The sequence below is a fragment of the Dunckerocampus dactyliophorus genome, chromosome 1 (genome assembly GCF_027744805.1).
Source record: "Dunckerocampus dactyliophorus isolate RoL2022-P2 chromosome 1, RoL_Ddac_1.1, whole genome shotgun sequence".
In the NCBI taxonomy this organism is placed as follows: Eukaryota; Metazoa; Chordata; class Actinopteri; order Syngnathiformes; family Syngnathidae; genus Dunckerocampus; species Dunckerocampus dactyliophorus.
The window spans coordinates 4,633,909-4,656,021 of NC_072819.1; the positions used below are offsets into that span (position 1 = coordinate 4,633,909).

General features: G+C 38.1%; 2 protein-coding genes across 2 annotated transcripts in view; both read left to right on the forward strand.

The window, feature by feature from the left end:
* Positions 1-3,046, forward strand: part of dgkaa (diacylglycerol kinase, alpha a) — a 37,783-nt gene extending 34,737 nt beyond the window's left edge. The window contains exons 23-24 of the mRNA XM_054771957.1: positions 449-509; positions 607-3,046. Coding sequence (XP_054627932.1) covers positions 449-509; positions 607-687 — 142 coding nt within the window. The 3' untranslated portion in view covers positions 688-3,046. The remainder of the gene's footprint in view (positions 1-448; positions 510-606) is intronic.
* Positions 3,047-4,403: 1,357 nt separating this feature from the next.
* tamalin (trafficking regulator and scaffold protein tamalin) lies at positions 4,404-18,446 on the forward strand. The gene is made up of 8 exons (XM_054771967.1): positions 4,404-4,731; positions 7,565-7,617; positions 8,723-8,777; positions 13,388-13,490; positions 13,819-13,912; positions 15,239-15,305; positions 15,831-15,897; positions 17,420-18,446. Exons 1-8 carry the CDS (start codon positions 4,558-4,560, stop codon positions 17,887-17,889), a joined length of 1,083 nt encoding a protein of 360 aa, XP_054627942.1. The 5' UTR covers positions 4,404-4,557; the 3' UTR covers positions 17,890-18,446.
* The last annotated feature ends 3,667 nt before the right edge of the window (positions 18,447-22,113 follow it).

Below are 22,113 nucleotides of genomic sequence, written 5' to 3' on the forward strand. Positions count from 1 at the left end.
AACATAAGTGGAAAAAAATCACAGAGCGGCATATTTTTGCTAGTTTTTCCTGTGTGCTAGCTAGCAGGCTACTTCCTGGTTACTGGAGACAGATGTTAGCATTAGACGGATGGGACTATACCATTTGAAATCTATTGTAAAAAAGAAAAAAAAGTGAAAAAAATTATTTTTGCATGTTAGCTAGCAGGTACTTCCTGGTTCATGGAGAATGACGTAAGATGTTAGTATTTGACGGACAGGAAACCATTTGAATTTGCTTCCATCGTGACTCAAACGGAAAAAAGGCCAAATATTTCTCAAAGAAAAAATCAACAAGTGTTATTTTGGGGTTTGTATGCTAGCTAGCTAACTGGCAGGGAAAATGGAGTTAGGATTAGACAGACAGGACTCGTGGAAATGGAGTCAAACATAAGAAAAAGAATGACACTTCTTGTTTCGGTCATCTCAGGACCAAGAAAGCCTTGCCCATGCAGATCGATGGAGAGCCTTGGATGCAGCCGCCATGCACGGTAAATACAGTACAAAGAAGCCTATTTTTTTATTATTATCATGATGATTATTGCTACTCATATATTTGCTCATGAAATGTTTGCATTGTGCTTTCAGATCCACATAACACACAAGAACCAAGCTAGCATGTTGATGGCTCCTCAGGCTAAGTCATCCGGCTTCTTCAACTACAAATAAACACAGACGTTAGCGAGATTAGCTAAGGGCACCATACCGTAGTCTTCGTTAGTATTCTTCCAAAACAGATACATCATAACTGAAATCCAAGGCTCAATGTATGCATTTTTGTTTGAAATCAGAAAGAAAAATAAGATTCCATATTTCAAAACGAATGTATTGCCCTTTATAGCACAAAAAAACACCCCATAAGACAGTACCATGTGACTTCTCCCAGCCAATCACAGAGGGGTTATGGTTAACTGAATGAAAATGGAAGAAAATCATACTGCTATAATTTTTTTTTAATGTAACAATAATTGCCTAAAAATACAAAAAAAAACGGGGGCTTAAAGATTGGAATTTTACCAATTCTTACCTGATTTTATTATATGTAAAAACATTTTATCAGAATACAAATGATGCTATGGACTACTAACTAAGGGCACCATAGAATTGTTAATATTCTTAAAAAAAAATAATAATAATAAATGTATTAAAAACTAAAACCCAGGGCTCAATTTATGCATTTTTGTTTGAAATGAGAAATGAAAATAAGATGCCATATTTAAAAAAAAAATGAATGTATCGCCCTTTACAGCCATTCTAAGACAGTACCATGTGACTTCTCCCTGCCAATCACAGAGGGGTAGTGTTTATCAGAATGAAAATGAAAGAAAATCATACTGACATTTTTTTTTTATGTAACGATAATTGATTAAAAATATCCCAAAAAAATGGGAGATTAAAGTTGGGAATTTTACAAAATTTTCCCAGTAAATTTAAGCATGTTTATTTGAAATCAGAAATGAAAACAGCAAAAGTAAGTGAATATATGTCCCTTTATAGTGCATAAAACATGAACACCACCATGGTACAAGACTGTACCATGTGACCTCTCCCAGCCAGTTAGAGAGGGCTAATGATCACCACAATCATAATGGAAGAAAATCACAAGAAATTTAATTAGAATTGCTTAGAAATACACAAAAATGGGAGCTTATAGACAGGAATTTTTCAAAGTGTTTCCTGATTTTTATTATATTTAAAAGCATTTAATTGAAAGACAAATCATAAAATTGTTAATTTTTAAGATACTGATGTTAATATTATAGATATAATATTAATAAAAAGTAAAACCCTGGGCTCAATTTAGGCATTTTTGTTTGAAATCAGAAATTAAAACAACAAGTGAATAGTGAAAAAAAAAAAAAAAATATATATATATATATATATATATATATATATATAAAAGGCAGTACCATGTGACTTTCCCACCCAATCACAGTGGGCGAATGATTAGCGATTGAAAATGTGCAAAAATCATACTGCTATAACGTTTTTATAAATTCAATGATAATTGCTTAAAAATAGACATAAAATTGAGACTTTTACAAAATTTTCCCTGATTTTTATTATATTTAATGAAAAAATTAATTAGATTTTCTAAAAACTAAATCACAGGGCTCAATTTATGCATTTTTGTTGGAAGTCAGAAATGACAGCAATGGAAATAAGATGCCATATTTCAAAATGAATGTATCGCCCTTGATAGCCGCTATAAGACAGTGTCATGTGACTTCTCCCAGCCAATCACAGAAAGGTAATGGTTAGCTGGATTAAAAATGGAAGAAAATCAAACTGATAGAACTTTTCTTTTTTTTAATGTAACGATAATTGCTTAAAAATACCCAAAAATGGGGCTTAAAGTGAGGAATTTTACAATTTAGCCCTATTTTTATTATATTTAAAAGCATTTTATCTGAATACAAATGATGCTATGGTTGCCTGACCGTTCTGCCCCCCACTTACTTGATTATTGTACATAGACGACGTACTTTTTTCTTTTTTTTTAATATACAACGTCATGCTGTGTAGACGAATCCAACTGCGCTGCAGAAACATGGAAAAATATTTTTTAAAAATCAACGTAATCAACACAATCCTCTGCCGCTGCTTAGGATTTAATATGTGCTTGAGAGAAGGACGGCCGCTGCCTTTTCGATTGCTTCTGTCTGGCTCGGGTCGACACACTGGGAGCTGTGCACAAGTGCACTTTGCACACATGTCGTATGTTGTCGTGTTGTTGCTGTTGTGGCGAATAAATAATAACATGAGTAATAATAAGATGTTTGGAGAGGACCAGGAGCTGAGTGTTTGGTACAGTAATTGTGTGTGTGTGTGTTGAGGATGGATGGATGAAGTGTGTGTTCCAGGAGGCTGTTTGTCCTTTCTAAAGATGTTTACGATTCAAAGGAGAGATCATGTGAGAATATTTGAATAGATAATATCACATTTAGACGATATTTAGCTCATGTGGCTGCCCCAAGTAAGAGAATGTGTAATTGTACTTAATAAAAACCACCGGTTAGCATAAGAAATACATTGTGGTGATTTTGATTTCTGCCACAAGAGGGCGACACCTACTTGCCTCCAGCATGACTGTACACGTTTTATTTACACGCAAGGTTAGTATTTAGAAGCAAATGTTAGCATTTTCACATTGATAATAATACTAAAAGATGGTAATACAATATAAAGTATATCACAGGGGGCCTTTTTTTACGTTTGTACCTTGTTACAACTTTAGCTCAACTTTCTTTTCATTCTAAATTATACACGCTGGACAAATTTCATGCACATGAAAAACAACCACAGACAAAATGTGTCAATGCCAGAGCTCTGTTGTCAAATAGGGGATCTTTGATTAGCATTTCTGTTGCAGTACATTTCCTAAAGACAGCAGAGTGCTCCTGTCTCCTTTTACTAGCATTTCTTCTTCTTAAAGACCACACAGCACTTCTGCCATATAGAGGATCTTTGACTAGCGATTACTTTGCAGTGGGTCCTCAAAAACAGCAGAGCGCTCCTGTTATATAGAGGATCTTTGATTAGTCTATTTGCGGTATGTCCTTAAATACAAGAAAGGGCTCCTGTCATATAGAGGATCTTGAATAGCAGTTTCACTCAAGTAGGTTCCTAAAAACAGCACAAGACAGTCACATAGAGGATCTTTGACCAGCATTTTTTTTTTTAATAGGTCCTTAAAAACTGCAGAAAACTATCATATACAGGACCTTTAACTACTGTTTTTGCCGTATAGGTCCTGAAAAATATCAGTAGGTTCATGTCATATAGATGGTTTGTACAGCAGATTCCTAAAAACAGCCAAAAAATCCTGTCAGAGGATCTTTGACTAGTGTTTTTGCTGCAGATTCTTAAAAATAGCATAAAACTCCTGTCATATACAGGAACTATGACGTGCGTTTTTGCAGTAGGTCCTTAAAAACAGCAGGATCTTTGATTAACATTTTTGTTTGCAGTAACTCCTTAAAAACAGCAGAGCACTCCTGTCATATAGATGGTCTTTTGGCTGGTATTTTTGCAGCAGATTTCTAAAAACAGCATAAAACTCGTTATAAATAAAGGACGTAGAGGATCTTTGACTCACTTTTGCAGCAGATTCCTACAAACAGCAGAGTGCTCCTGTCATATAGAGAATCTTTGAGTAACCTTTTTTGCAATAGGTCCTTAAATACATCAGCCAGGTCATCCGGCATGTATAAAAAAAAAAGACCATAAGCAAAGTATTAGAAACATCCGAGGTATAAGCAAAGTATTAGAAACATCCGAGGTGTCTCCAACGCAACACGAAGGCTGTTACTATCAAGCCCCGCCCACACGCAGCTGGCCACGAGACAGCGAAGCCCCCCCCACACAGCAGCTAGCCACGAGACAGCGAAGCCCCGCCCCCAGCCAGAGTCTCAGCGACTCCACGTTGAGGGACAACTTGTAGTTCATCAGTCCCGACGGACGACACTCTGTCGCCTATCTGTCTGCCTGCCGGAGGAACTTCCACGCAGACTTCACAGCAGACTTGTACCCTGCGCCATGACGTTCCGGAGGCTGAAGATGGTCCACTCTAACGGGCCGGCTTCCCCGGACACAGACGTCCACTTGCCGCCGTCTCAGTCGGACAGCTGCAGGACGAGCGACTCCTCGGAGGTTTACAACTACAAGACGCTAGCTTACTCAGGAGGAACGCTGCCCAGAAACTACAAAAAGGTAAAAAAAATTTTTAAAAAAAGCAAAAACGACACCTGTTGACACTTTAAATGTCTTCTTGAGATAATAATAATAATTATTATTAATTATGAACAGTTTAACGTGCAAGCTTTAAATCACTTAAGCTAATGCTAGCTGGGTGGTGCGTTCAAGACCCGCAAATTAACCTATTTTTTAAATTTCTAAAAGAGGATTATGTTGTGTACTCTTCGAATTATACAGTACTATTAAAAGTTCTCTTAGTGGTGGACGACAGATGTCCACCTGAACCGGTTTGTTCATCCGGCTCTTATTTATTTTCTGTCCACTATGTTTTTATTTTTTTTACTTATAGGTACACACAGAGAATGTATGAAATTACATAGGGACTATTTAAAGCTTGACATTGCCCAATTGCCCTAACAATGCAGGTCACTTTCTTTTTGCGCGTTTGAGACTTCAATGTCCGACGTGACGTCACCTCTTTGATGTATATGAGTCACGCGAAACTTCCAAAGATGTAAACAAAGCTAACAAACACTATTTGTTTTAGCTTCATTGGTGTTTAATGTTTTTTTTTAATGTAGGCGTGTATTTTATTTCAACATTCATTGGTCTGGAATGTGTGGAATGGTCTGTTCCGGGGTCAAACCGCGGCCATCGTAAAAACTTCATGAAACATCAAAGTGTAAATTAAAGAAGGTACTCCCTTTGAAATATTGACACTTTGAAAACAATAACTCCCTAGATGATGAACAAGGAGGGATGATGCCTCTTTCGTCTTTTTTTAGTGTGCTTAACTGTAACACAAGTGGAAAAAGAAGTGAACCACGGCTGTTTGTGAGGCGTAAAAGCCGTATAAAAAAATCTTGCTTTTATTGACAGTGCGGGACAACGATAAAACACTGAATTCTCACCCTGTGTCACGATGCGTTCAGGCGCATCTCTGCGTGAGAGCTTGTAACGGCCTTGCAAGTGCAAAAAGAAGTTAACCACTGTCGATAGCAATACATTTACACAATGAAACGCTTTTCACATCCTCTATAACGACGTAAAAAGAGGTGAAATTTCAAAATGACGATGTGTTTGGGGACCACCGGGTGAATAGTGTTGCAAAAGAAAGCTTAAGAAAAAGCAAAAATCCCGGGCAAAGTCCAAATAGTACATGTTTTGGGGGTGGTGTGTGTGTGGGTTTGCTATGTGATGCTGCTGTGCTTACAAGCGTCATTCATGAAAAGGATGCGTAACATCGGGGCCATGTTTTCCTGGTCATTGTCCCCCTTTAGGCTGTTTAAAAAGAAAAAGGACGTTTGTTGGACATTACTGTAGTAGCTGGGAAAGTCTACATCCGCAACCGAGGCCAACAAGGCGACATTGTGAGCATGCAGTGTGTCTGTGTGTGTGTGTGTGTGTCTGGGGGGTGGGGGGTTGAGAATAATAAATGCTTTGAGTGAGACGTCTGCGTGACAATTGAGTAAGTGTGGAGACTTGAAGAAAGTTGACGAGGCGGCGCCACAAAGCCACCTTTCATGGAAACACCGTTGGAGAAAATGAAAAAGAAGACGACGTGTGTCCTTGTGGACAAATACTCTCCTTATTTATTTTGGAGGGACGCGGTCCTGACCCCCACCTGACTTGGACTCAATGTACGCACTGTGCCGCACACTCCTCCCGCTAGGAAGTGGCTTGGACTGGCCCGCTGCTGGCCCGCAATCACAACACATTACAACACACAGCACAGCACTCCTGTCATATGGAGGATCTCTGACTCAAGTTTATTTTGCACTAGGTGCTCCAGCACTCCTGTCATATAAAGGATCTTTGACGGGTGTTTATTTTGCAGTAGGTCCTCAAAAACAGCAAAGCACTTCTGTTACATAGAGAATCTATGTAGGTTCTTAAAAACTGCAGATCTGTGACTCACATTTATTTTGTAGTAAGTCCTCAAAAACTGCAGAGTGCTCCTGTCATGTAGAGGATCTTTGACTAGTTTTTCCAGTAGTTCCTTAAAAACTGCACACAACTCCAGTCGTCATATTGATTATCTTTGACTCTTGTCATATAGAAGATCTTTGACTAGTGTTTGTTTGCAGTAGGTCCTCAAAAACTGTCATACGGAGGATTTTTGATTAGATTGTTTTTGCAGCGGATTGCTAAAAACTGCGCAAAACTCCTGTCAAGTCGAGGATCTTTGACTAGCGTTTTCAAGTCTGTCCTTAAAACAGCAGAGCACTCCTCTCATATAGAAGATCTTTGACTAGTTTTTCAGTAGGTCCTTAAAAACTGCACACGACTCCAGTCGTCATATTGATTATCTTTGACTCCTGTCATATAAAAGATCTTTGACTAGTGTTTACTTTACAGTAGGTCCTCAAACACTGTCATATGGAGGATCTTAGATGAGTGTTTCCTAAAAACTGCACAAAACTCCTGTCAAGTAGAGGATGTTTGACTAGCGTTTTTCCAGTCTGTCCTTAAAAACAGTGGAACGCTCCGGTTATATAGAAGATCTTCGAATAGTTTTTCAGTGAAAGTGCGCACAACTTCTGTCATATAGAGGATCTTTGACTAACGTTTATTTTGTGTGTGCGTGCGTGTGTGTGAAGGTTGCGTGATCATGAGTGCAAGTTGAAGTAAACAAGGAGAGCATTTTTAGTTTCAGTGTGCACTTTCGATGACTCAGACGGGGCCTAAAAATACACGGCGCACGCGTGCAGCAGCCCCGACCGGTTGGTGGCAGGGCTGGTTTGTGTGTGAAGTGGGCGTGTCCAGGAAATGCCCCGGGAAACCCTGTTGATGACCTGACCCGACGAAAGCGCCTCAGGTGTTTGACGCTTTTGTTTGTCTTTCGCAGGCCGGCGGCTCGCAGAAATGGAAGCCACAAACACGAACAACAGAACCACAAAGGTACCGAGTTTTTTTGTTTTTTTTACTCCCAAACAAATACTCTTCCACTGCATGTGGAATATTTTACAAGGAAAAATAATGTAATTTGAATAGCATAGATCTGAAATATTAAAGAAAAATATTCTATTTTTGTTCAAGGTTGTATTAAAGTTGTAATATTACGAGAAACAAACAAAACCAAATAAATCTATAATTTGGGGAAAATTGGGTTAGGGAAAAATGTATATATGAATAAAACATTATGGGAAGAAAGTCATAATATTACAAAAAGAAACTTCATGAAGAATATTTAAGAGGCAAGTTGAAATGTTTGAAAAATTTGAGAAAAACAGCCAAAATGGGGGAAAAAAAGAGTAAAGTTGATACTACTAATAGGCTTTCAAATGGGACCAAATTGGCCCCGAGGGTGAAAAGTGTGTGCATATATGCAAATCTCTTATGTAATGCACCTTGCAATAGAGGGACACTTTTTTTTTTTTTTTAAATAAATAATCCCGGGCCATCTGTTATGCAATTAGCCTGAAAATGTTTTTAAGATGTGTAGCGAAGCTTTTTTTTTTTTTTTTTTTTTACTAAGCTGTCCTCCGTCAGGTGGTGAGTTATTCAGTATTCATGAGTCAAATATTATCATGTGTCAGTGTTGCAGTACATTACAAATGTGTGCTTCTTATGGGAGTCAAATGGGACCAAATCGTCGTGGAGGGTAAAAAGTGTGAGTGTTTATGCAAAGCTCCTATTCAGAGGGAATTGAATTTTAAATATTAAAAAAAAGCAAATTCCGGACAAATTTCATACAATTAGCCTTTAAAAAAATGTAAGATGTGATGTGTAGCGAAGCCTTTTTTAAATTTTTTATTTTTTTTATATAGAGGCGGTATCATGTATATCATGTCCAAGAAGGTTTTTCCTAAAGCCGTAATTTGAAAAACAAGCGTTTTTCTGAAAAGTGGAGCAAAGAAATTGATGGGGATGATAGATTTTTACATAAACGCATATTACTGTTACTACATATTTTTTTAAAAAGACTTTTTACGTAATAGGGGACCTTTTAAAAGTACGAAGGTGGCCACAAAAGGAGCTGAATGTTGTCACCTTGTGGTTTTAGGAAGCTGGTGGTGCTTGAGAAGATGGACGAGCAGACGTTTGGTTTTGAGATCCAGGTAAGAACCTTGTTTTTTTGTTTTTTTTAGCGCGAGTGAGACGTCTGCTAATTAGGTCTTCCATCCTCGTCGAAGACGCTACGTCCATACATGTATGATACCAAAAAATACTGTTCTATTCATGGCGTTTCCTGCCTTCTCGTGGCCAGAAGGAAGTGAGCTCATTAGGTCAGCAGCTTGACACGTCCGCTTCCTGTTACTTGTCCGTCTCATGATGTCGTCTGCTGGCGTGCGTCATCGTGTTTAATCTCGCTCGCTCGCGGTTTTGTCGACCAGAGGAACAATGGAGCGCAAGGGGAAGTTGCTGCAGCGGTTGCCACGGCAACACAAACAGCAAACAATGAATTTGAATGTGGATGTTGGCCAGTAGACCTCCGCCAACAAGCAAAAGCTGCATAGTAAGGATGACTTTTCTTATTACGCTTTCACGTTTTAGCCACATTTGATTGACATCCGCATCAAATCAAAATGGCCGACCTCTTGTGCGTTTTTGGCTACGGGTTCTTGAGACTTTTTTTCATGCGTCCTGTCATGATTAACATATCTACCAAACTCCACGTTTATTGGACGTACTATTGGTGGGGGCTCATATTTTTCTCCCCAACTTTGCTACTGAGTTCTGTGTCGTTCAGGGGTGTCTAAAGGCTGGCCTGGGTGGGGCCGTTGGCAGCCCACAGCTTGTTTTAGGGTTTTTTTGGCCCACAGCTTACTCTAAAATGAAACACGACCTCACATGGGAACAATACAACCATCTGCTTTGTCACCTTTAACGCAAAGTTATATAGTTTACATGTTTACACCTTAGCATGTTATGAACTACAGTCAAATATTTTGACTCACTTTGTCATGTTAGTCAAAGGGAAAGTGCCCATAAACTTTTGACTATCCATCAAAAGGTTGGACACGTTCAGTGAAAAAGTGTGTATAAAGTTTTGACTGTCCATCAAAACTTTAGACACACTTTGTCATGTTAGTCAATGAGAAAGTGTCCATAAACTTTTAACTGTCCATCAAAAGTTTAGACACAGTTTCTTACGTTATCCGATGAGAAAGTGTGCAGAAACTTTTGACTGTCAAGAGGTTGGATGGACACGGTCAATGAAAACATGTCTATAAACTTTTGAGTGTGCATCAAAAGTTTAGACACACTTGCATATAATATTGAATGACAAAGTGACCATAAACCTTTGACTGTCCATCAAAAGGTTAGCCGCATTTGCGTATGTTATTCAATGACAACATGTCTATCAACTTTTGACAGTCCATCAAAAGTCTGAACACACTTTTTCAGGTTATCCAGTGAGAAAGTGTCTGTAAACTGACTGTGACTGTTCATCAAAAGTTGGGAGCGTCTGAACCAGCGGTGTCCAAAGTGGCTCGTGGGAGTCGCAGCTGTTTTTTTATTGGCCCGTGGCACATTGTAAAAATATCATTTAATAAGAAAACTAGAAAAAAACACATAAAAAAATAGAAAAATCAGCAGTAATTTTACAAGAATAAAGTCAAAATATCAAGAGAGAAAAGTTGTAATGGAATGAGAAAAATTCATAATTTTACATGAATAACATCATATTAGGAAAAGTATTATTTTAGCAGCATAAAGCTGAATTATTAAAGCAAAAATATGTTGGGTTTTTTTAAGTTATAACATTATGACAAACAAATCAATGACTAAAGTTGTCATTTTTGGAAAATGAGGTTGCAGAAAAGTTACATTGTAACAAGAAGAGAAAAAAAGGTTGTAATATTCGGAGCAAAAGTATCATTTTAGTAGCATAGAGTTGAAATATTAAAGAAAAAATATGCTATTTTTTAAAGTTGTAATATTATGAGAAACAAACTGAACAAAATAAAATACAATTTGGGGAAAACTGGGTTGGGGAAAAAGTCAGAATATTACGGAATAAGTCAAAATATTATGAAAATAAAGAAGGCTACTGAAGAAGAAAGTTTAAATATTTGGGAAAAATTCAAGGAAAACTGCACTTTTTTGGGGGGAATTTTGCCCATCACCCACAATCCTTATGTGAAACATGAACACATATTGCTTTCCCTTTTCTGTGCGTTTTAACGAGAGTTGGTATGAGCCAGCTAACAACGCACGTCATGGGAGGTGCCTATTTTGACTATGAAGCCCTCTTAAAAAAACTCTAACATTTTATTGTTTTATATACAGGTACATGCTGATCATGCATTAACAAGTACATTGATGATACGATGTAATACTTACAGTGTCTTGCCCTATTTTGCTGATTTTAAAACATGAACAAAGCGCATTGATTTGACATGGCCCTTAGGGGCCCATAGGAGCTAACGCTACTTCCGATAACAACAGCAGCATAGAAACCGCGATGACGCTCTCAATGTCCGCTCTCATTGGGATGGCTGTGTCTTCCAGCAGGCTTGTGCTCCAGTCCTCGGGTAAAAAAAATGCTGACAGCACTAACGAGCATCGTGTTGAGTCTGGGTAGCGAAATTGAGAGCCAGTAGTATCCACGCTTTCGTCTGTCCCGCTGCAGTGGCCTGAGGCGTTGTGAGTGACGCTGAGACTAGCCAGATAAATATAGTTTTGCGTGTGGCTGTAGCTTGGTTAATATACAGGTCGCTTATGTAAATGGAACACTGTTTTTTAGGGGGTTTTGCAGTTTTCCTTTAAGAAAAACAGCCAAAATGGGTGGGAAAAAAGAGTGAAGTTGATATTACAAATGGGCTTTTTTCACTCATTGTAGAGTCTATGACAAAGCTGAAGGCGCACACTTGGACATAAAGAATCCAGGCGTTTTGAATAGTGACGTCTTTTGCTGTAACACACAGCACATCAGCAGCTACGTTGGGCAGCACATGCGATGACAGAGGCTGCACATGGTCTGCTTGTTCCGAGGCATGGAACGTAAATGAAAAGCAGAACTCTGGATTATAAGGATCACATTACTAATGGGCTGATACACACGAATACACTTGTTTACCACCAACATTGTAAGTTCTAAGCATTATGTTTCTTACCTGTTGGTCTACTGGATGTTGCAGGACCCTTGTTCCGGGTTGAAGACGACCCTAGGGCCCTATGTTTTCCGTGGTAACGGAATCGCAGAATTGGCCGATAAAAATGGGATTTACTGTTAAACGCGGAATCTCGCAGGAATTGACATAATGTGAATGAAATACTGTCATTGTGAGGAGAAGGAACGTTCGTGTGGGGAAGTATTTACTCGGCGGGCAGCTCAGTCGTGACAGAATCTCATTACAAACACTAAACCGCCCCCTTCCCAAAGCAAACACCGGCGAAGGTTGGCGGAACCTCCTCTTACGGAGCGTGAATGTAAGGTTCTGAGTGAAAGAAGATGAGAGGCACGCTGATTCTTACACCCAGCGCGTCTTAACCGTAAACAGACATTGTCAACACACACAGAACACACTTCCGGCCTTCAGAATAAGAGCGCCGTTGGCCCCATGTCGTCTTAACTGTGTGAACAAAATAAGTGTGTCATAATAAATATCTTACATACGCCGCTGGAATTGCACTTTCCTTACTCACAAGCACAGGCATGACAGTTTGTTGAAGGTTTTGTAGCAATGTGTGCAGAGGCTGACGTCCCGGTGGGAAAGTTAGCCAGGCTACATCCATGTCTCAGTTGCTGGCCAACCTTGTCCAAGGATGCTTTGCATCAATACATTTAAGGATTTTTGCATTTCATCCACTAACCCCAACAGCACACACTTTTATGCGGGTGAAAATAAGTGTGAAAGGTAAAAAAAAAAATGGAATTGGAAAAAATTTAAATGGAAAAAAGTGAATTGAATGAAATAAAGCATATATGGGTGGAGAGCGTGAATGCTATCAATGAACTGAGAAGCCCAGCATTGTCCAGCAACACTATTGTGGCTCCCACACTGAGATGTAGTTTTTCTCTTGAAATATATATCATTTCTTAGCAAAACACCAAACTGGCCCTTGCATCCTTTCATTTTTCCGTACGGGGCCCCCAGTGAAAAAAGTTTGGACACCATTGCTTTAAACTTTTGACTGTTTGGACGCACTTTTGTCCTGTTGTTCAATGAGAAAGTGTGCCCTCCTGTAGCGATGTATGTACAAATATATACAACTACTGCTAATACTACTACTACTAATAAGAAGAAGAAGAAGAAATATCACGGGGATGCTTAGCCATCATTTAAAAAAAAACAAACAGGAAGTTTCATACTAACAAACAAAAACCAACGCGGATGAACTCATAACCTCCCTGGGGGAGGTAATTCATGGCTGCTCTCCACAGAAAAAGACAACTTTCTTTATGGCTGCGACGTCGACTGAGAAACCACACGCACCGCAAGACTTGGATCGGCTCCATCACATCTGTAGTAGATTCATGCGCGAGCGCTCTTACACAAGACAAACAGCAATGGCGGAGCGCTGAGTTGTTGTTGTTGACCACCACCGCAGTCACATGACCTTTTAAACGCCAGCATACACCGACGGAGGCGATTTAAAGGAGGGGAAACAGCAGTCACATGTCTAGATCGCCAACCACACGTCGTTGTCAGACATCCGTCGTGTGCTGGGAAACGGGAAGTGTGTGTTTTGATGGGAAGGTCGTCTTGTGTCTTTTCAGACGTACGGCCTGCACCATCAGGACCAGAACACGGTGGAGATGTGCACGTTTGTGTGCAAAGTGCACGAGGACAGCCCGGCGCAGCTGGCAGGCCTTCAAGTTGGTAAGTTGAAAGTTGCACAAAGACGTTTATTGACATTGGATGGTGATGCTGCTGCGTGATGGCCGCTACCACCCCCCCACCCCCTCACCCCACCCCAACCCCCCACCGCCAGCTGGAAAGGAGAAGGAAACAGGAGAATGTTCCCAAGCTCGTCACGCCGCCGCCTGCTTCCTTATTTCTGTCACTTCTAGTTTCACTTCCTAAATTACACCACCCACCCCCACTCCCACCCCCATTGTCTTTTTCAGCGCGGGAAAATACTTTGTTGTTCTGTCAGCAATTGTACATACTGTACTGTACTGTACTACTACTGCACTACTCATGACAGGGGAGACCATCGCTAGCGTCAACAACACCCCCGTGGAAGGATCTCTACACAAAGACATCGTTCAACTCATCAAAGCCTGTGGAAACACACTCAGGTACCACTAATACTACACAGTTACACACGTAATGTACCACGCTTACATCATATTTAACGTACCTGGAATGTACCACTAATGTACTGTATGTACATCATATTTAATGTACCACTAATGTACATCATATTTAATGTACATCTCATGTACTGTACGTACATCATATTTAATGTACATCTAATGTACTGTATGTACACCATATGTAATGTAGCACTAATGTACTGTATGTACATCATATTTAATGTACCACTAATGTACTGTATGTACATCATATTTAATGTACCACTAATGTACATCATATTTAATGTACATCTCATGTACTGTATGTACACCATATGTAATGTAGCACTAATGTACTGTATGTACATCATATTTAATGTACCACTAATGTACTGTATGTACATCATATTTAATGTACATCTAATGTACTGTATGTACATCATATTTAATGTACATTTAATGTACTGTATGTACTGTACATCATATTTAATGTACATCTAATGTACTGTATGTACACCATATGTAATGTAGCACTAATGTACTGTATGTACATCATATTTAATGTACATCTAATGTACTGTATGTACACCATATGTAATGTAGCACTAATGTACTGTATGTACATCATATTTAATGTACCACTAATGTACTGTATGTACATCATATTTAATGTACATCTAATGTACTGTATGTACATCATATTTAATGTACATTTAATGTACTGTATGTACTGTACATCATATTTAATGTACATCTAATGTACTGTATGTACACCATATGTAATGTAGCACTAATGTACTGTATGTACATCATATTTAATGTACATCTAATGTACATCATTTTTAATGTACCACTAATGTACTGTATGTACATCATATTTCATGTACATCTAATATACATCATATTTAATGTACCACTAATGTACTGTATGTACATCATATTTCATGTACCACTAATGTACTGTATGTACATCATATTTTATGTACATCTAATATACATCATATTTAATGTACCACTAATGTACTGTATGTACATCATATTTTATGTACATCTAATATACATCATATTTAATGTACCACTAATGTACTGTATGTGCATCATATTTCATGTACATCTAATGTACTGTATGTACATCATATGTAATGTTCCATGTTTCCTAAACGGGGGAGGGGGGGTGTCTTCCCACCTTCTAGCCCACCCCCTCCTTCCTTGCTGGCTGCTGCTGGTAAAAGTTGAAAAGGATGTGTTAGTAATTAGCGCCACCCGTCTTGCCGCCGTTTTGCCCGCTAAATCCTGTCCTTTCTTCCTCTCCCCCGCCCCCTCCTGCAGGCTGGAGACGATTTATAGCGACTCCATCCGGAAAGCTGAGCTGGAGGCGCGACTGCAGTATCTGAAGGTGACTTTTTAACGCCCAAACACGACCCCACCACCCTCACCCTCCCTTCCACCTGTCACGTCCAGACAGCACACTCTGTGGCATTCTTGTCGCCAAGTGGCCGAGCAGCGGCGCTCCCCCCCCCCCCCCCCCCCCAAAACTATCCTCAGCAGCTGTGCTGCTAATCCCTCCGAGCCGTCCGCCTCCTCAGCGCGCTAATCCAACGTTTTGCAGATTAAGCAGCAGCCATTAGATGCACTTAAAAGACATCATCTACCAAAAGAACACCTAGCGGTCCAGCCCGGATGCTAAATCCTCATCCGGCTTGTGTTACTCGGGTCACGTGACACACGCAGTCCTGCCCGCCCTGCATCCCGCCAACGAGCTAAAAGCCCGAGCTTGTCCAGCGTGGCTCTTTAGGTGTCAGGGAGTGATGTTGACCAACGCTGACAATCACACCAGGGTGTTGTTCCACTGGAGTCCTGTAGATGGCAGTGATCACGTTTGAATCTGTGAGGCTAACGTCTTTTATCGTTTCCCGTGCAGCAAACCCTCCACGAGAAGTGGGATGAGTATCGCTCGCTGATGGTGCAGGAGCAGAGGCTCGTTCACGGTAAGCCACTTCCCGCTTGGACGCATCGAGCGTAGGCAAGACGATCTAGCGTTCAAAAGTTTACTCATTTTTGAGTCAATTTTGAGTCTTTGCTACTTGTTTTTTTAGTTCACACATTTGTTTTAAACAGACTATTTTGCCTTCACTAAACGTGAGTTGTTGTTTTCTTAAATCTTAAAAAAAGAAAATCCAAAACAATTTTGAGTTTTCACTGCTTTTTTTTGATAGAATTTTTAGTCTTTGCTACTAATCTTTCAATTTTCAGTTCACTAATTTTTATTTATTTTTTTAACATCAAATGCAATTTTGAGCCTAGACTACTTATTGTGTTTTTTAATGTGAGACAATTTAGTGATAACATTTGTTTAAAAACATCCAAGAACATTTTAAAGAGTTTTTCTACTTAAAATTTTTTGAAAAAGATCAAAGACAATTTTGAGTCTTCGCCTTTTTTTATGTCAGTTAACATATTTTGAGTCTTAGAGTTTTGTCTTTTTTTAATCATAAATCATCTTGAATTTTTAAATGTACTCTTGAGTTTTTTAAAGTTCACAATTTAAAAAAAAAACAAAAAAAACATCCAAGACAATTTTGAATTTTCACTAAAGGTTTTTTGAAAAACATCAGACGAGTTCATAAAATTTTTCATCAAGGACAATTTTGAGTGTTTGCTACTTATACATTTTTTAAGATGTAAAACAATTTAGTTTATTTATTTATTTATTTTTTAAAAAAAAGACCATTTAGAATTTTTAAATGGAGTCTACATTTTTTTAAAGTTCACAAAATTTTTTTAAAAACAGCCAAGATAATTTAGTTTTTTGAAAAACATCAAATTTATAAGAATTTTCATAAAACATCAAAGACATTCTTGAGTCTTTGTTTTTTTTTTATGTCAAGACATTTTTGTCAGCAAATTAAAAAAAAACATCCAAGACAAATAAAAATTTGAATTTTTCACTAATTAAGGTTTTTAGGAAAATATCAAAAGGAGTTCATTAATTTTTTCTAAAAACATCAAAGACAATTTTGAGTCTTGGCTACATCCAAGGCAATTTAGATTTTTCAACGTTTTTTTTTTTAAAACATCAAATGATTTCATTACATTTTTCTTAAAACATCAACTTACAACTTTTTTTAGTTAACGAATTTTTTTGAAAAACATCCCAAGACAATTTGTTTTCACTACTTAACGTTTTTGAAAAACATCAAAAACAATTCTGAATTTTAAAATGAGTTTTTTGAACGTCAAGCAAGTCCAGTACTTTTTTTTTTTATCAACTCCTACATTTTTTTTTTTTAATTCTACATTTTTTGAAAAACATCAAGATTTTAATCGCCACTTGCTCGTATTTTTAAGACGTCAAAGGCAATTGAGTTATTTTAAAAAGATACGAATTGTCGACTGCTTGTTTTCAAACAACCTCGCGTGCGTGTTTTTGCTAACATTAAAGAAGATTGAGACATGCGGATGAGATGCGAAAAATAACAAAGCTAACCGCGCATGTTTTGCGTACGGCAGGCATCGTGATGTGTGACGGCGCCGTGTACGAGTCCCTGGAGTCGGCGGGCATGTACGGCAGCCTGGGCGCCCCCAGCCCCGCCTCTCGCCGCTCGCCGCCCTGCACCGGCAGCACCAGCAGCAGCGCCAGCGTCCTCAGCACGGCCACCGATGACGACCCGCTCTACCAGACGTGCTTGTACCACGCGGCGGGCGACTCGGACAACACGCGCAAGCAGCCGCCGCCTGCGAGGAAGCAGCGCGTGCGGCCCGCCAGCGAGCTCTTCACGTCGGCCAGGACGCAGCTGACCCGCAGCGCCAGCACTCGCAGTTACGTGCGCGGGCCCTCGCCGACGCCGCCCGCCGACCCCGGCAACAAGTCGTCGGGCTTCGCCGCGTTGCAGAGAAAACACCGAAACTTCCGGAGGCGCTTCCTCAAGTTCATCCCGGGCTTGAACAGGCCGCTAGAGGAGGAGGAGAGCAAATTGTGACACCATTTCCTGTCGAGACTGTCAAAGTAAAATCCCAAAGAAGCGACCAAAGGCTGCTTTTTGTTGCCAGCTGTACAGAACTTTACTTCCCCGTTTTTGTGGTTTTAAGTTATTTATTTATTTCAATGCAGGATTGTTTTTGTTTTTTTTGTGACGTTGTTACTGCATGCAGGAAGTTTTATTGTGACTTTGTTGTACAAGTTGTCTTCGTCGGAAGTGTGGCGTTGGCTTTATACCAATCACTTTCTATTTTTCTCTGCCAAAGATCCTGTTAAAAAACATTAAAAAGCAACAGTTCCCCATATTTACCCCTTTGTTTGTTTTTTGTGTGTTTCATACTTTTTATGGCTACACAAAAGCAATTTTTGGTCTACCGGTAGTTTTAAAAGATTTTCATGAAATCTAAGGTGGTAAATATCTTAAGAATCTAAAAAAAAAAAAGACTTTTGGTTTGGAATATTTGAGTTTACATCACGTAAGTTCTTTGAAAGTATATTTTGGAGGCTGGTAAAATCAGAATATTAAAAATAGCTTACGTTTTCAGTCAAGCGGACGGTATTTTATTTTGCTATATTTGAGTAATATGTAATATGTTAGGAAAGTGCTTTAAAGGTTTATTTTGGAAGCTGTTGGTGAAAAGTTAAGATGGTCACTACATGCAGAATATAAAAGTCACTTAAGGGTTCAACTTAGCGGATGGCATTTTGGTTTGGAATATTTGTGTTAGCTCGCTTAATGTCACAAAAGTGCTTTGAAAGTACATTACGGAAGCTTTTGGTGAAATCTTGAGCTAGTAAAACTAGAATATTTAAAATAACCTATGTTTTAAACCCAGCAGACGATATTTTTGTTTGGTATATTTGCGTTATGTCACGTAATTTGTTCGGAAAGCTCTTTAAAAGTATGTTTTGGATGCTTTTGGTGGAATCTAAATAAGAAAATAAGAATCTAAAACAATATATCTGTTTGGTATATTAGAATTATGTCACGTAATATGTTAGGAAAGCTCTTAAAAAGTATATTTTGGAAGCTTTTGGTGAAATGTCAATATGGCAACTGCAGTACATGCAGTATGTAAAAGTAAGCTATGGCTTCCAACTTAGCAGACGACATTTTGGTTTGGAATAGTTGGGTTAGGTCAAGTAATATTTGAAATATTTTAGCTTATGTTACAAATGTCAAAACAATGCTCTTTGAAAGTATATTGTGGGAGCTTTTGTTGAAATCTAAGGTGCTTAAAAATAGCAGCATATAAAAATAACCAATGTAACCAAAAACCAAAAAAATAATCCAGCAGACACCGTATTGGTTTGGAATATTTAGAGTTATGTCCCATAATAGGTCACAAAAACGCTTAAAAAAAGTATATTTTACAAGATTTTGGAAAAATCTAAGATGGTCAAAATGTCAGAATATAAAAACAACCTACATGTTCAACCCAGCTGATGGCATTTTGGTTTGGAATATTTGAGCCACGTAATATGTCACAAAAGCATCTTGGAAGCTTTTGGTGATGTAACAAATCAGAATATCAAAATGACCTGTTTATAAGCCAGGAGACAGCATTTCGGTTTCGGTTTGGATTATGTGAGTTACATCACAATTTGTGACAAAAGCTCTTTAATAGTACATTGTGGAAGGTTTTGGTGAAGTTAAGATGTCAAGAAAAGCTCTGTAAAAGTATATTTGAAGCTTTTGGTGAAATCTTAAGTTTGTAACAACAGACAAGTGTAAAAATAAGCTACAAGTTCAACCAGCAGATCGCATTTTGGTTTGGAATATTCGACTTACGTCATGCAATGTGTCACAAAAGTTCTTTAAAAGCATATTTTACAAGCTTTTGGTGAAATCTAAGCAGGTAAAAATAGCAGAATATAAAAACGACCTGCATGTTGACATTTTGTTTTTATGAATATTTGACTTAGGTCCCATAATAATGTCACAAAAGCCCTTTAAAAGTATATTTTAGAGTTGATCAAGCCAGCAGCTGTTATTTTATTTGGAATATTTAAGTTACGCCAGGTACTACGCCTAAAAAGCTTTTTCAAATATATTTTTCGAAGCTTTTGCTGAAATCTAAGCTGAATATAAAAATAAGCTATGTGTTGAACCCAGAAGACGACGTTTTGGTTTGGAATATGTGAGTAGCCAATCAAGGCCTTACTAAGCCCAACCCTGCATGACAAAAAGTGCACACCAATATACGTACATAAATAATATATATATAAAAAAGCAGCAAACTTGAATTTTGTTGAAAAAGTACAAGAATTTCCCCAAAGTGGAATAACTAAAGTATCTTTTCTTACCGAGCCACAAGTGTGAGCGCAGCGTAAGGCTCTTTGGGGTACGTTGCGGTGGTCTACAAGCATGCATTTCCAACTCGTGCAAGGAAAGTTCACGTTTTTCCCAGGAAGTCTTTTCCACGGGCACCCCGCATGTGACGCCGACAAATATAGAAAAATGTTTGTGCGGTCGCCGTCACGCGAGTCCAACAGGGCTTGTTTGGGGGAAGCTGAGGGTGGGGGTTTGAAGTCTGAGGTGTGCAGAATGGAAGCTGTTGTATCAACGCTGACACACTTTATTGTCAGGACGATGGAATGTGGAGAGGAAGGCACGACCCGGAATTCCAAACACTTTCTCTCCTGCAGCTGATGGCCACATATTCCCACGGCTGCTTTTGTGCGCCTTTTCATTCCCGGCTGACCCCGAGAGGTTACGCTCAGCACCCTTGATCCCTTTTGTGGCGAGGGGAACGTTATTTGGACTCCAACCCCCAGCACTCATTGCGTCCTGTTGTCGTCACATTAATAGAAACAATGCAGCCAGGCTCGTTAGCACCAGGGCACTGATTGGTCAATTATTGCTTGTCATTACGTCTCAACGGCTCATTTCAGAGTCGATTGGGGGGAGGCCACGGGGTCGTCCAGTCCGGAATACTTTTGTGAATGTTTGAATGGCACCCCACAGTGAGATGTCAGCTGTTGACCAAAGACAAAAGTTGTGTGTTTTGCCTTTTAGTGCCCCAGCTAAATGACTTCACACGTTGGCTCCAGATCCCGCTTTTAAGGCCTGGAAGCTAAAACGAGTCCGAGCTAGCTAGAAGAAGATGAATAATAAAGAGTTGACGATGCTTTTCTAAGGCATTTAAGTTATGGTGAAGCAGCTCCAAGCAAACTTGAGTTTGAGAACGTCTGTAGCGGTTTGAGGAGGGTTTTTTTTAATGATTTTTTTTCCCCAGATTATATTTTGAACATTATTTTTCCAAAGCATTTGTTAGAAAAATCTTTTCTGAGAACTTCTTCCCCCAAGAACACATTTTAAAAAATATCTTCAAGACTTTTATCCAAGAGCTTTTTTTGAAAACCATTTTCAAGAACTTTTATTTCCAAGAACACTTTTGAATGTTTTTTTATAGAGCATTTTTAAAAATATTTTTTTCCCAATAACATTTTTTCCAAAACCTTTTTTTGAAAATTATTTTCAATAATTTTTTTAAATTTACTTTTTATTATTATTATTATTATTTTTTTAAATAGAGTATTTTTTAATAGAAAATGTTTTTCAAAAACATTTTTGGATAATTTTTAAAGAATTTTTTTTTTTAATGACCTTTCAAAAACAATTATTTTTTGAACATTTAAAACAAAACTTTTTAATTTAATGTATTTATAAACTATCTTTCAAGAAAAGTTTTTGAGGACATTTTTTTCAAGACCACATTTTCAAAATTATTTTTCAAAAGCATTTTTTAGAAAAATATTTTTTGAATTTTTTTCCCCAACATTTAAAAAAAATATTTCTTAACTTTTTTTTTTAATTCCCATTTTTTTCAATCTTTTCCAAAGACATTTTTAAGCATTTTTTTCTACATTTTTTTTAGAATTACTTTTTAAAAACATATTTTTAAAACCATGTTTTCAGGAACGCTTCTTGGATTTTTTTTATATATATATATATATATATATATATGTAATTTTTAAATTTGTCAAAAATATTTTTTTTCAAGAAATAGAGGACATTAATCTTTTCAAGAACATATTTTGAAAATTATTTTCATAAAGCTTTGAAAAATATTTTTGAGAAACTGTTTATAATTTTTTTTTAAAATATTTTTCAGGAGCTTTTTTCCAGTAATTTTGGGGAAAATGATTTTCAAGAAGATGGTCATGCAAGTATTTTTATGCAACATTTTTTATACATTTTTTTCAAGATTTTTTTAAAATT